Consider the following 14,547-nt stretch of genomic DNA (forward strand, 5'->3'; position numbering starts at 1 on the left):
GGCAGCCATCGCTGCCCACTATTATTACTGAAGACCCCGTGCTTCTGGAAAGCAAGAAGAAATCAAGTTTATTGGTCAAAGAAGTGCCAAAACTTGAGGAATCGGTCGGCGACGACGTTGGTGGGGCGGGCAGGTCTGCTGTGGCCGGGTTACATTCACTGAGGACGTTGGAGGGACGACACCGTTCCTAGGACAAGGAGCAACGCCTTGTGGAAGTAACGAGTGTGTGTATAAAGTGATTAGCTCAGTGCCCACTGGGTGAACCAGGATTGGGATATCTGAAACTCTGGGAGTGGCTTGGCGGTGACGCAATGGCTTCACAACACCTGTCGAGGACTTGTAGCGTGCTACTGGATCGTCAAGGACCGACTCAGGAAGTGTGGGACCTTCACACCACGGAGGGACAGGCGTCGTGAGCCAGGAATGTTGAACGCAGTTGATCAATTTTCCCTCCATTACCCCTTGTTGAGTAGGCTAGATAGGCCACGATATTTATATATATATATGTTACAGTACAATATTGGTGCACTAGTATTAGGATAGGCTGCAGGGCAGCTTGTGTCCTGGACTGTTATAGAGGACAGTGTGTGTGTGGACGACGTGGAGAAGCAGTGGCCGACGTTGACGAAGAGGCCCTCTCTGTGAAAGGGTTGTTGTTGCTTAAGATTCTCTACTTGAAACAAAAAGTTCCAAGTAGCACAGGCTATGGTGAGCCCGTAGTGGACCTACCTGGCACAGGAGCGAGGCTGTAACTTGGTGTGTGATCCCCCTTTTAAATCTGCCCAGCTGACGGAGTTGCTGGAGGTCGTGAGAGAAGAGTTGCCGAGGATCTCCAGATTGTTTATTCTTTATATCCATTCCTGTATCATCATTACTAGTATATGTGATCATGAAGCTTATGTTAGTATATATCACATATTTTTACCATTGTGTTTATGTGCACCTCCAAGTTATCTCTATGAGCATACACAAGGGATATTATAGTCCCACCTAGAGAACAGTAAGTTTTAATATTGAAGTTTCATAGTGGCTGGTGAGTGGTAGAGCAACATAGACATTTATGAGAGCGTACCCTACGATGGCGGTCCTGTGTCAATGCTGTAGGAGTAGCAACACTTTGGCAACAAGCAACATAGTGTATACCCACTGAACTACATTGCTGGGGTGCGGAGATATCAACCCAACTGGCGACCTTGTTAAGATAGAGAGATGCAGGTGGGAAAGGAATTCCTACAACTTTTTGTTTGGCAGGCAAGACTCAGGGGAAGTGTTGTTAAAGGTAAGCCTGAGACTTCCTTCACTCCTCCGTGGGTCTAGGCTGGAATTGCTAATAGCAGTTTCCCCGTGGTTGACTGAAGAGCCACAGGGTGAATCAGTGACCCCTTCGTGGTCGGAAAGAAGATCTGCGGTGGTGGGCATCACGTGGTCCTCTCCTGTGGGACCAGGTAACTCTGGTGAGTCACGTGAGACAGAGAGACTGAGTACTCTGTCTCCTGAGCCCCTAGCAGCCCCCCTTGCTGGCGGAGCTCCAGCCCACCCCCCGTAACAAGAATTGGCGACCTTGCCAAGATACGTTCGTCCAGGTAAAGTGTTGCCAGGGTACGTTCGTTAGCCTACAGTGTTGCCCAGCTTTCAGGACAGTGTTGCCAGGGTACCAATACAGTGTTACCAGTGTCGTGATCAGTGTTGCCTGTGAATTCAGTGATAGTGTAACCCATCCAGCTAAAGGGCTGAAACGGTGAAATTAGTGGGTGCTGTTGTGTATACTCGATAACATAGAGATGGAGGAAGATAAAGTAAAGAAGTTTATTGCGACGAGGGATGAGAAAATTTTGGAGGAGTATACAAAAGCTCAGCTCCAACAAGTGGCAAACCACTAAGGTAGCTGAGCGTAGGATAGAGATCATGGCACAGCTCACAGCTCGAGAGAAGACACGAGAGGAGCCATCCCAGGGAGGGTCGTCCCAAGGCGAGCCGTCCCAAGCTCCTACCAGTGTGGCCAGAACTCACAGCGAACGTGAAAGCAGAGGGGGATCCAAAAGTAGCAGGAAGGTCATGCAGCTGGAGATAATGCGAATGCAATTAGAGACCAAACTGCGTCGAGAGGAGAGAGAAGCACAGCTGCAACGCGAGGAGAGAGAGGTGCAGTTGCGGCGTGAAGAGTGTGAGAGAGAGGCGCAGCTGAAACGAGAAGAAAGAGAGGTGCAGCTGAAACGAGAAGAAAGAGAGGCGCGGCTGAAACGAGAAGACAGGGAAGCCCAGCTACAAATGTGGCGAGCCGAGATAGAGGCGAACAGGGAGGTCGAGCTGATGGCTAGTCTCGATACCTGCACGTCAGGACGACCTCAAGGCCCGGGAGCACGATCTACCCACCTATGATCCTCTGGAGGCCGAGGCTTTCTTCCGCCATTTTGAAAGGATAGCAACATTGAAGGAATGGCCAGAGGAGGATTGGGCTGTGTTAGTGCAGAGTAGATTGACTGGTGAGGCCAGAGAAACTTATAACATGTTGGACATCGAGGAGTGCGCCATATACAACACAATCAGGAACGCGGTTGTCCTCTCATATAGACTAACCCCGGAGGTCTACATGAAACGCTTCCGTGATTGCACAAGGGCATCGGGAAGGTCATATGCTGAAACTGCTCGGGTCATGAAACGCGGGTTTCTATGATGTCTGAAGGCCAAAGAGGTAGAGACGATAGTGGAGCTGAAGCAGTTGATAGTGATGGAAAAATTCATGTTGATGCTCCATCTGGAACTCAAGGTCAGAGTGAAGAAGGCAGGAATAAAGGACCTTAAAGCTGCAGTGGACCGAGCTGACATGCAGGAGGAGGCACTGCACCTCAGAATGGAAGGACTGCCCAGACAATCGCCATTGGGATACCATTAGGTCTAGAGGGTACTTTAAGAGTTCAGGAGGAACGTGGACTCTCCCAAGAGTAGTTTGCCCAGTGAAGTAAACCGGTTCAAGAGCTCAAGGGACGCGGGGAGGAAGCCCCAAGCTGTGAGCCGTGGACCGAACTCGGGAGCCGGAGGTGCTGCCCGGGAACCGACGATGTGAAGTCCAAGGAGGACTCAGGGAACATCTTCCGTGGGTGCTACTAGGGTGACTGGTACAGGGTCGCCCAGGAGAGGTGGCCGGTGTTACAACTGTGGGGGGGGGGGGGGAGGGCGAGGACATTCTGCACGGGAGTGCGGTCGCCCCAGGCGTGGTGGGAACGTGGCTTTCACGAGAGTAGGGAGCAAAGGAGCCAACGATACCTTAAGTAATATGCCAGCTATGAGGGAGAAGAGGATTCACTCCTTTGTGTGTGAGGGGACGGGGAAGATAAGAGGAGCTGATCCTGTACCAGGAAGGATGCTGAGGGACACGGGATCCGACTTCACCCTTGTTAGTGAATCCCTCTTCCCCGAGGACTACAAAAGTTACAGTACATGGGAAGCCCTGATAAGAACGTTGGGGGGACAAGTGAGGATGCCCCTTCATAAAGTGACTCTTGATTCAGACTATGGTTGCCAGACTCTCGTGGTAGAGACTGCCCAGAATGGAAGCTCAGTTGATCCTAGGGAACGCCTCTTGTGGGGGATTGTGTACTCTTGAACTCGATTAAGGGCACAGTGTGAATAGAGCCCTATCGATAGAGCAGCACAACGGATGCCAGAAGTGACGCGACGGAAATTGCGAGAGTGGCATTTCCGGTATGCGCGGTGATGTTGAGACGGCGTCAGGGAAGGTGATGTGAGCTGATCCTGTCACGCCGAAGAGAACATGCCGGGTGACCTGGAGCTCGATCATTTGTTCTGAGAGGAGGCCAAAGGACAAGTGATAGGTGAGGAAGAGTCGGATAAGGGTATCCAAGTTACTTTCACCAGTCTCCACTCCACCAGTTACCACTCACCAGGTATGGACAGCGCCCATCTAGGTGAGATGCAAAGGGAAGAGTTTCCGGAGTTGGTGCGGGAGGCAGAAGGAGGTCTCACCAGACCCGAGTCACCGACTCACTTCTTCATGGAGAAGGGAGTGCTAATGAGGCAATGGAGACCGGTAAGGGAGGAAGCGGGTGATGGTATGCTGAGAGTGAGGCGTCAGGTGGTGGTGCCGGCGCAGTACAGAAGCACGGTGCTGAAGCTTGCACACTCAGTGGATACCGCGGGTCATTTGGGAGTGACCAAGACCTTAAACTGGCTTCGGGAACATTTTTATTGGCCGGGCACGGACGCGGATGTAAGAAAAATCTGCAAGACGTATTTCCCGTGCCAGAGGGCGGGGAAGAACGTCCCTGCCATCCCGAAAGCACTTTTGGTTCCAGTTCCTGCGTTTGGCCAGGCGTTTGGCCAGGCGTTTGAACGCCTAATAATCGACGTGGTGGGACCATTACCTAGGACAAGAAAGGGAAATAATTACTTATTGACAATCATGTGTGCTTCGATGAGATTTCCAGAGGCGATCCCAGTACAGAAGGTGACATCAAGATGTGTCATGGGACACTTTCAGCGATCCTTTGCTTGGGTAGGAGTGCCCAAGGAGATCCAGTCTGACTGCGGAAGTATTTTCCAGTCGAAGTGGTTTAGGCAGGCTATTGCAATTTGGGGAATTGCCCAACTACGATCGTCACCCTAGAGATCTCAATCGCAGGGAGCGATTGAGAGATTCCACTCCACCCTGAAGACTGTTTTGAGAGTGTATTGTGAGGAACAGGGAGGAGGAGTGGGACGAGGCTGTCTACCCAGCCCGATTTTCAATCAGAGATGCTATAGTTGAGTCTCTGGAATTCTCTCCATTCCAACTAGTATTCGGGCATAAAGTGAGGAGCCCGTTATTGATGCTGAAGGAGCAGTTGACGGCGGAGAAGACGTTAGTGACAGTGGAGGAGTATGTGCAGAAATTCCATGAACGATTGAAAACGGCGAAGGAGCTGGCTGCTGAGCCCCTGAAGACAGCTCAAAAGAAGATGTCGATCTGGTATGCAGGAATGCAGACCTAAGGGAGTTAGAGGTGGGAACCAGAGTGATGATGTTGCTACCTGGGAGAGGTAGAGTGACGGAATCACGCTTTGGTGGTCCATATTCCGTTGTCAGGCGTGTGGGTCCGGTAAGTTATAAGATCAGCAAGCCGAATCGCTCCCACAAGACACAGGTTTGTCATATCAGCCGTTCAAAGCCGTACTTCCCAGAGGAGCAGGAGAGTGCGATAGTGAAAGGAACAACACAGTCGCAAGAAGGGAAATTGGTTCTGTGTATGGACATGAATCAAGTGTTGCCAGCAGAGCAAGGAAAGTGGGCCCGTGCCGATGGTACGCGCCTGTCAAATACAGAGATACCTGAGAACCAGGAATGAGTATGTTTGTGTGAGAAGAGAAGCAGATAAAAAGTATGAAAATGATATAGCAAATAAAAACCACAGAACCAAAGCTACTCAACAGTCAAATCAAGAGGACAACAACAGTAAAAGAACAGGTAATGAAATGTAGAATGTGTGTGGACAGGTATACAGAGTATGACAAAGAGGTGTGTGAAGTACTCAACTAGTGGTTCTAGGAGATCTTCACAGCAGAACGAGGTGAGATCACTGCATTAGGAAAGATGGCAGTAAACTAGGCAGCCTTGGAAGGGTTCGAAATTACAAGATATGAGGTCAAGAGATATCTGTTGGATCTGGACGTGAGTAAGGCTGTTGGTCCAGACGGAATCTCACCATGGGTATTGATAGAGTGTGCAGAAGCACTATGCTTGCCACTCTTCATAGTGTATTGTAGGTCATTAGGGCCGGGAGATATTCCAGAAATATGGAAGAAAGGTAATGTATTTCAAATGTACAAAAAGAGAGAGACAGACAAGAGGCACTGAACTACAGGCCAGTGTCCTTAACCTGTATACCATGCAATGTGATGGCGAAGATCGTGAGTAAAAACATTGTAACACATCTGGAGAGAAGGGCCTTGACCTGATACATCGCCAACATGAGTTCAGGGAGGATAAATCTTGCCTTATTGGCTTAATATTTACACTTGAAACTGTCTATGCACTCTGCCTTCACCACTTCTCTTCCTAATGCATTCGATTTGTCAACTACTCTGACACCAAAAAAGTTCTTTCTAATATTTCTGTGGCTCAATTGGGTACTCTAGCGTCCCCTTGTGGGTGTGCCCCATTGTTAAATAGCTTTATCTGCCCTATAAATTCCTTTGAGAATCTTGTATGTGGTGATCATGTCCCCGTTAATTCTTCTGTCTTTCAGCGACGTCAGGTTTAATTCCTGAGGCCTCTCCTTGGAGCTCATACGTCAGAGTTCAGGTACTAGTCTGGTGGCAAACCTATGAACCTTTTTCAGTTTAGTTTTATGGTTTACTAGATATGGACTCCATGCTGGAGCTGCATACTCCAGGATTAGTCTGACATATGGTGTTCAAAGTTCTGAATGATTCCTTACACAAGTTTCTAGCATCCGTTCTTATGTTGGCCAGTCTGGCATATACCACTGATGTTATCCTCTTGGTGTGGGCTTCAAGGGATAGATCTGGCATGTTATCAACCCCCAAATCTTTCTTTCTCTCTAACTCTTGAAGAACTTCATCTCCCAAATGATTCCTTGCATCTGGCCTCCTGCTCCCTACACCCATCTTAATTACATTACATTTTCTTGGGTTAAACTCTAGCAATCATTTGTTCGACCATTTCTTCAGTTTGCCTAGGTGTTCCTGAAGCCTCAAGCAGTCCTCCTCTGTCATAATCCTACTCATAATTTTGGCATCGTCAGCAAACATTGAGAGGAATGGGTCTGTACTCTGTAGGAGATCATTTACGTATATCAGAAACAGGATAGGACCGAGTACAGAGCCCTATGGGACTCCAATGGTGATTTTACGCCAATCTGAGGTCTCACCCCACAATGTAACTCTGCTTCCTATTGCTTTGGTACTCCCTTATCTACTGGAGCACCTTACCAGTTACTCCTGCTTGTTTCTCGAGCTTATGTACCAGCCTCATATGGGGTACTGTGTGAAAGGCTTTCCAGCATTCCAAGAAAATGCAGTCTGCCCATCCTTCTCTTTCTTGCTTAATCTTTATCACCTGGCTGTAGAATTCTATTTAGCCAGTAAGGCAAGATTTATCATCCCTGAACCCATGTTGGCTATTTGTCACGTCAGGGCTCTTCTCTTCAGATTTGTTACTATTTTTTTTTCTCACGATCTTCGCCATCACATTGCATAGTATACAGGTTAAGGACACTGGCCTGTTGTTCAGTGCCTCTTGTCTGTCTCTCTTTTTGTATATTGGGAATACATTACCTGTCTTCCATAATTTCTGGTATGTCTTCCGTCTCTATTATACACTATATATATAGTATACTATAGTATACTACTATACACTATGGAGAGTGGCAAGCAAAGTGCTTCTGCACACTCATTCAATAACCATGGTGAGATTCTGTCTGGACCAACAGCCTTACTCACGTCCAGATCCAACAGATATCTCTTGACCTCATCTCTGGTAATTTCCAACCCTTCCAAGGCCACCAGGTTAACTGCACCTTTCCTAACGCAGTGACCTCTCCTCGTTCTGTTGTGAAGACCTCCTGGAACCACTTGTTGAGTTCTTCACACACCTCTTTGTCATATTCTGTATACCTGTCCTCAACCCTTCTATGTTTTGTCACCTGTTCTTTCACTGTTGTTTTCCTCCTGATGTGACTGTGGGGTAGCATGGGTTCGGTCTTGGCTTTATTTACTATACTATTTACATTTTTTTTCTGCTTCTCTTATCACACTAACATACTCATTCCTGGTTCTCAGGTATCTCTCGCTGATCTCTGGTGTACTGTTATTCTGGAAGTTCCTCCACGCCCTTTTGCTCTCTTCCTTTGCTTCCATAAATGCCTAACTATACAACGGATTCATCTTCTGCTTCTTGGATTTTCGCTTTTGGGCCGGGATAACCTGTTTACTGCCTCCTGACACTTTTGGATGACATAGTCCATTATATCTTGTTCGGACGTAGCTCTGAGTTCTGTGTCCTATGGTATATCCTTTAGGAAACTTCTAATCACCTCATAATTCCCCTTTTGAAACGCCAGCTATTGTTTCCTATTTTTTTTTTTTTGGGGGGGGGAGATAATTCCAAGCTTTACCAGGTACTCAAGGATCTATACACTGTAATTACTCATTCCCAAGGGTGCTTCCAACTAAACTTCCCTTATATTCAACTTCTTTAGGGTAAATATCAGATCAATCATGGCTGGTTCATCTTTCCCTCTCATTCTTGTCAGTTCCTTGATGTGTTGGCTTTGAAAGTTTCTTGTTGCCACATCCAGCAGCTTAGCTCTTCATGTGTCTGGTCTTCCATGTCTCCGAGTGGGGTCTCTGTTCTCCCAATCTATCTTCCTGTGGTTGAAGTCCCCCATGAATAGTAGTTCAGATCCTTTCCTGCTAGCAACAGAAGCTGCTCTCTTTATTATATTAATGGTGGCCATGTTTTTTTGTCATATTCCTGTCTGGATCTTCTGTCAATATGTAGGGGAGTTAAATATGACTACGATTATAAGTTGTTCTCCTCCAATTGCTAAGGTACCTGTTATGTAGTCTCTGAAACTTTTACAGCCCTGAATAATCATCTCCTCATAACTCCAGCCTTTTCTTATCAGCAGAGCTACACCATCACCTCCTCTTCCTTCTCTATCTTTCCTCACAACATAGTACTCCAGTAGAAACACTGCATTTATTATGGTTTTCGTTAGTTCTGTTTCTGTGAGTGTTATTATGTCTGGGTTTTCTTCTAGTACCCATTCTCCAGGTTCATTTGTTTTATTTGTATTATCATTTACGTTAGTGTCCATGGCCTTGACACTCACTTTCTTCTGTTCCTTCTCATGTCCCCTTCTTGGTGAGCGTTCTGCTGATGGGGGAAGCTGTTCCTTAGCGGTTAGGATTTGTGAGGTGGTTTTAACAGGGTCTCAGAGGATACTGGGGAGAGGGATGAGGGATCAAGTGAAGGGAAGGACAGGGAGGTTAAGGAATGAAGAGGGAGGAGGAAAAGGGAGGAGAGGGAGAGGGGGGCATGGTGGGAGTGGGAGAGGGGTAGCAGGACGGGTATGGGGTGAAGGGGACGGAGGGATGGCTGAGTATTTGAGTGAGGGCAGGGAGGGTTCGGGCTAGAGAGGGATTTCAATGCAGAGGAGGGTGGTGATGTGGCCGTCCCTTCTTGTGTTACTGGGTTGCTGGTTGTGGGTTCTCCTCTTACCTCTGGGACGTTGTGTTTTGGGCTATGATTTACTGTTTCTCTCCTCTCACCCTAAGTTTCTTCCTTGCTTCTGTCGTCATTGCTCTCTCTTCCTTAACACCTTCTCAATGCTTTGTTCAGCGTTTTCCGTCTCTAGCCCTTTTAGTATTTCACTCATTGCCTCTCTCTCTGTTATTACGATCTCATTGTGTCCTCTCGCAATTCTGTACTCTCACCTGCACCTCTCTTTCCATGTTACTCTCACCAACACCTCTCCTTCCATGCTACTCTCACCAGCACCTCTCTTTCCATGTTACTCTCACCAACACCTCTCCTTCCATGCTACTCTCACCAACACCTCTCCTTCCATGCTACTCTCACCTGCACCTCTCCTTCCATGTTACTCTCACCAGCACCTCTCCTTCCATGCTACTCTCACCAGCACCTCTCCTTCCATGATACTCTCACCAACACCTCTCCTTCCATGATACTCTCACCAGCACCTCTCCTTCCATGCTACTCTCACCAACACCTCTCCTTCCATGCTACTCTCACCAACACCTCTCCTTCCATGCTACTCTCACCAGCACCTCTCTTTCCATGTTACTCTCACCAACACCTCTCCTTCCATGCTACTCTCACCAACACCTCTCCTTCCATGCTACTCTCACCTGCACCTCTCCTTCCATGTTACTCTCACCAGCACCTCTCCTTCCATGCTACTCTCACCAGCACCTCTCCTTCCATGATACTCTCACCAACACCTCTCCTTCCATGATACTCTCACCAGCACCTCTCCTTCCATGCTACTCTCACCAACACCTCTCCTTCCATGCTACTCTCACCAACACCTCTCCTTCCATGCTACTCTCACCAGCACCTCTCCTTCCATGTTACTCTCACCAGCACCTCTCCTTCCATGTTACTCTCACCAGCACCTCTCCTTCCATGTTACTCTCACCAGCACCTCTCCTTCCATGTTACTCTCACCAGCACCTCTCCTTCCATGCTACTCTCACCAGCACCTCTCCTTCCATGTTACTCTCACCAGCACCTCTCCTTCCATGTTACTCTCACCAGCACCTCTCCTTCCATGCTACTCTCACCAGCACCTCTCCTTCCATGCTACTCTCACCAGCACCTCTCCTTCCATGCTACTCTCACCTGCACCTCTCCTTCCATGCTACTCTCACCAACACCTCTCCTTCCATGCTACTCTCACCAACACCTCTCCTTCCATGCTACTCTCACCAGCACCTCTCCTTCCATGCTACTCTCACCAGCATGTATGCAAAATTTTTGGACCCTTACTTCAACCTGTCTTGGTCGTCCTATGTCAATTATCTCTGGGTCAATGCTCTCAAGGTCTTACCTTACCTATATTTTGTGAGAGGAGAGGAAGGGGGACTTTCAGATAGTGAACGTGTTTCTGTTTATGCTCTCTAATGCCATCTAACTAGACTATAGCTGTTTCACATATTCATTGGGTTCTCCATCGACCCTTGTCCAACCACTTGGGCTGGACGTTAGAGCGACGGTCTCGCTACATGCAGGTCGGCGTTCAATCCCCGACCGTCCACAAGTGGTTGGGCACCATTCCTTCCCCCCGTCCCATCCCAAATCTATATTTTGCTCTGGTTTCTTTCATCCTCCTCCAATCCAGAGCATTCACTCAGAAGAAAATATTAACGGTGCACAACGGCATGGAATCAGCATCCCTAAACTACTCAGGCAACCGGCGTTGCGTCGCTTTAAGATCCGTGATCAGTATTGGCATATCTCATGAGAGTCTTTCTACAATTATGAAATAGTCTTTCTTCTAACAGTTTATCTGCCATTCACTTGCTACTGTTCATTTTACGGAAAAGTCAAAATCTGCTGAGAGTTTTGGCTGATCAGTTATTTTTCCTTATCAAACCTTTTTGTACCGCCATCCTCTGTAAACGATTTCATGTTACTGCTGAACTTTATGCAATTTCGTGAATTTTACACAAAATGTGTTCTAGTATACATGCCAGTTCCTATTTATGAAGCAAGGTTCATTTGTTTTTAAGCTGATTCTCGCAGGCCCTATGTGGCTCTGGAGTTCTTTAACTACTGTGCTGTGCTGCCTTAAAATATGATATTCCCACTGTGTGCAGAAAATAAATTTTTTGACAAAATTATTTTGTTTCGAAAAGTGTTAAATGCCCTCCCCTGATCACATATATGTTGAAAATATTGCATAAATGTACTTACTTTGGCCGCAGTGGTGTCCAGAAAATGTTGGGTGCCGTCACAGCTTGGTGGTTGTCCGTTCCGTAGCCTCCCGCAGCCAGTCACACGCCAGATTATACAAGCGCGAGTTGCCGCAAATAATTTTATGATCATTTTTTCTGTACATTTACAAATGCATTTCTTTGTTTTTTTCTGGCTAATTCTATATATATTGAACAGGTTTACAATAACCAGGAAATAGAACATCCGTACTGTTCAAAGAAAATGTGTTACATGTATCACAAATGTGTCCACAAATATTGTTCATATTTTCTATATTATATGTTCAATTATTTATATTTGCAACTTATTTAACACACTGTACACTATCACAAACTATAATCACTGTCAACACACTTAGAACTGCGTAAGTGTGTGATAATCACTGAAGCAGTCAACAGATCACAAGGCAACTTTGCACTCAACGCACCAGGTGCAGATGGATCTTCGCTTCTGTTCCCTACATTGCGTGTTCTTGCAAACATCGCAGGGATGTTTACCCTTTTCTCGTGTGCCTTTGCTTGGCATATAACCAAGGTTGTGTACAGCAAGGTGTTCTTTACCCCTGAGTCTGTCTGGAACTGAGTGAGGCCTTGTTGCTGGCACATCCCATGCGTCACAACATTGCCCTCCACCCATACCTCACCAGTAGTTGTGACACTAGAGCAACACTGAATGTACGGATAGGTTGTCTCCTGCCATATTTCACGAGATACGTGTTGAAACAGTTCAGCTCTGCAACGTCAACGAGGTGGAAAACAATTTCTTTATCCACTTCACAGATTTTCTCACGCACTCGACAGCACCAACCATCATTTCACATTTATCTACAAATCGCATATTTACATTGTAATCAATGACACAATCAGGTTTATACATTAGCAACTTTGTTGCAAAGTTCACTTTGCAACAAGGTTGCAAAGTGAATAGCTGTCCAACATGACACCGGTGTGAATAGTTGTCAACATATTCACCTCGCGTCTGTCCCTCCAGCACACTGACAACATTTTATCACACTTTCTCAGTTGGCAATCAGCCACTGCAATACCAATGCCAGACACTAGCATTTCCCTCCTGTGGGCCTTGACAGTGCCACATACGCCGGTGTTGTGGACAAGGAGGACTCTGGGTTAGCAAGGGGCTGGTATAATAATTGTCTGTGAACAGGATATACTCCTTGTTCAGCAACGGTTCCATGAGTGTTTTCACGACACTGCTTGAGAAGCCGTGTGGATCTTGACCATCTCGACATGTAAGTTGCTGTACACAACTACCTTGTTGTAGCTCAGTCGATTAAGGCAACGTCTGGGATGCTCTCGGACGTAGGTTCGAATCCTCGTCACTGCCCTTGTGGATTTGTTCATCTAGTGCCGGTTTGATGGAATGTACTGCTTGAACGCGAGTTGTCCCTTGAAGAGGACTAGCGATTCATCAGTCAAGACACTCTGTGCTGGTACAAAATAGTCACGAAACTTTCCTTTCAATTCACTAAATATCTTCCGCACTTTCCACAGTCTGTCGTGTCTGTCTTCCTTAGCATTGTTCTCAAAGTTGAGGCACCTGAGAAGCAACAGGAACCTATCACGAGACATGTCCTTGTAGAATAAGGGGGTAGGAATAAGGCTGTCTTTGTTCCAAAAATCCTGGATCACGTGTTTATCTGCATGCCTCATCATCATGGTCAACGCTAAAATCACATACATTTCCTCAATAGTCGTGTCTTTCCAACGTGTCAATCGAGAGGCAGGTAAAATTCCAGAGTCAGTGAGTTCCAGAGCGTATTGGTTCGTCTCTGCAACGAGATGGTCCATGAATGGTTGATCGAAATATGCCATAAAATAATCAATTTCAGGCATATCCTCATTAGTGTAGGAGAATAAGGGTATCACACCAACATCTGTATAATCAAATGCTGGAATTTGTGCGACAAAATTCTCACAATCCTGCCAAACAATTACACCCGTATTTTTGGTTTTGGTGCCAACACCAGCACGAGCATCACCAGCACGGGTGCCAACACCATGGCTACTACGTCTTGTGCTAGAGCTGCACGTGGGCATGCCAGGGGATTAGACTGTTTTGCATAGTTCAGGCCTACCACAAACACCTGATGACGAGGACGCATTGTCGTCAGGCCACGTGAGATGCTGGCGCTGCCTTGGGCAGGGGCAGTGCTTGTGCTGGGGCAGCAAAACTCCGTATAGTGGCATTGAATCCAGAAAATGACTCATAACATGTAGTATCACCCAGTAGACTTACGTCCGGTGACAGATGGTGATGGTAACTCCAGTGGTGTTGACCCAGGGCAGCGTGGGAGGCCGGGTGAGGTGCGTGTACTGTACACACTCTCGACATCGTCCAACGCATACTCCTCATCACTCGTGTCAGGCCCCTGTGTTAGGTACTGTGATGGTGTCCCACCCCTATGTCTTTCCTGTCCCGGCATCAAGAGTCATATCTCTGCGACTTGCACGTTCTCTGATGCTCAGGGAACATTTTGATATATATATATAAAGGTATAGAAAGTTATCGTGTTGGCAGTGAATTAGCCGATTTAGTTTGGGTTTACAAGTAGCTTACGCCCTTTTGGTGTTACAAAATGGCGTCGAGGCTTTCCACTTCCCGCCAAAGGAGCGTGACGCCTGCCGTTAGTTGATTCTGACGCCAGGTAGGGTCACGTGACAATATAGACCAATGACGAGGAGCCGTCGGGAGGCATAACGTCACAAGGCAGAGGGCTCTGGGCGGTCCGGCGCTGCGGGTATAGTGTGTCACAGCCCGTCACCGAGAGCGGAAACGCTCGAATGAGGTCCCAATTTGGAGGCTAGGAAGCCCCATCCAGTGGACCCAAGCAGCCGCATTAGTACCGCAGACGTCATGGGAGATTATCTGATTCCTGTGCAGTACATGGAAGCAGAGCTTGGCTGGTGTTAGAGCGCCAAGAACACTTTTACTGATAGTCTGCGTCAGAGGTGAACGTCAGGAGGACACCCCCTCAACCCCACGGGCCACGTTCAAACGCATCAGGCGAGCTGCTGTGCCCGTGGTAAAGTCCACTGGAAGACTGAGAAG

At 47.4% G+C, this 14,547-nt stretch overlaps 1 protein-coding gene across 1 annotated transcript; it reads right to left on the minus strand.

The window, feature by feature from the left end:
• Positions 1–12,839: 12,839 nt before the first annotated feature.
• On the minus strand, positions 12,840–13,535 carry LOC138355128 (piggyBac transposable element-derived protein 4-like). The gene has a single exon (XM_069309851.1). The coding sequence runs from the start codon at positions 13,533–13,535 to the stop codon at positions 12,840–12,842; it is 696 nt and encodes a 231-aa protein (XP_069165952.1).
• Between the last annotated feature and the right edge of the window lie 1,012 nt (positions 13,536–14,547).

This window comes from Procambarus clarkii, chromosome 66, assembly GCF_040958095.1.
Source record: "Procambarus clarkii isolate CNS0578487 chromosome 66, FALCON_Pclarkii_2.0, whole genome shotgun sequence".
In the NCBI taxonomy this organism is placed as follows: domain Eukaryota; kingdom Metazoa; phylum Arthropoda; class Malacostraca; order Decapoda; family Cambaridae; genus Procambarus; species Procambarus clarkii.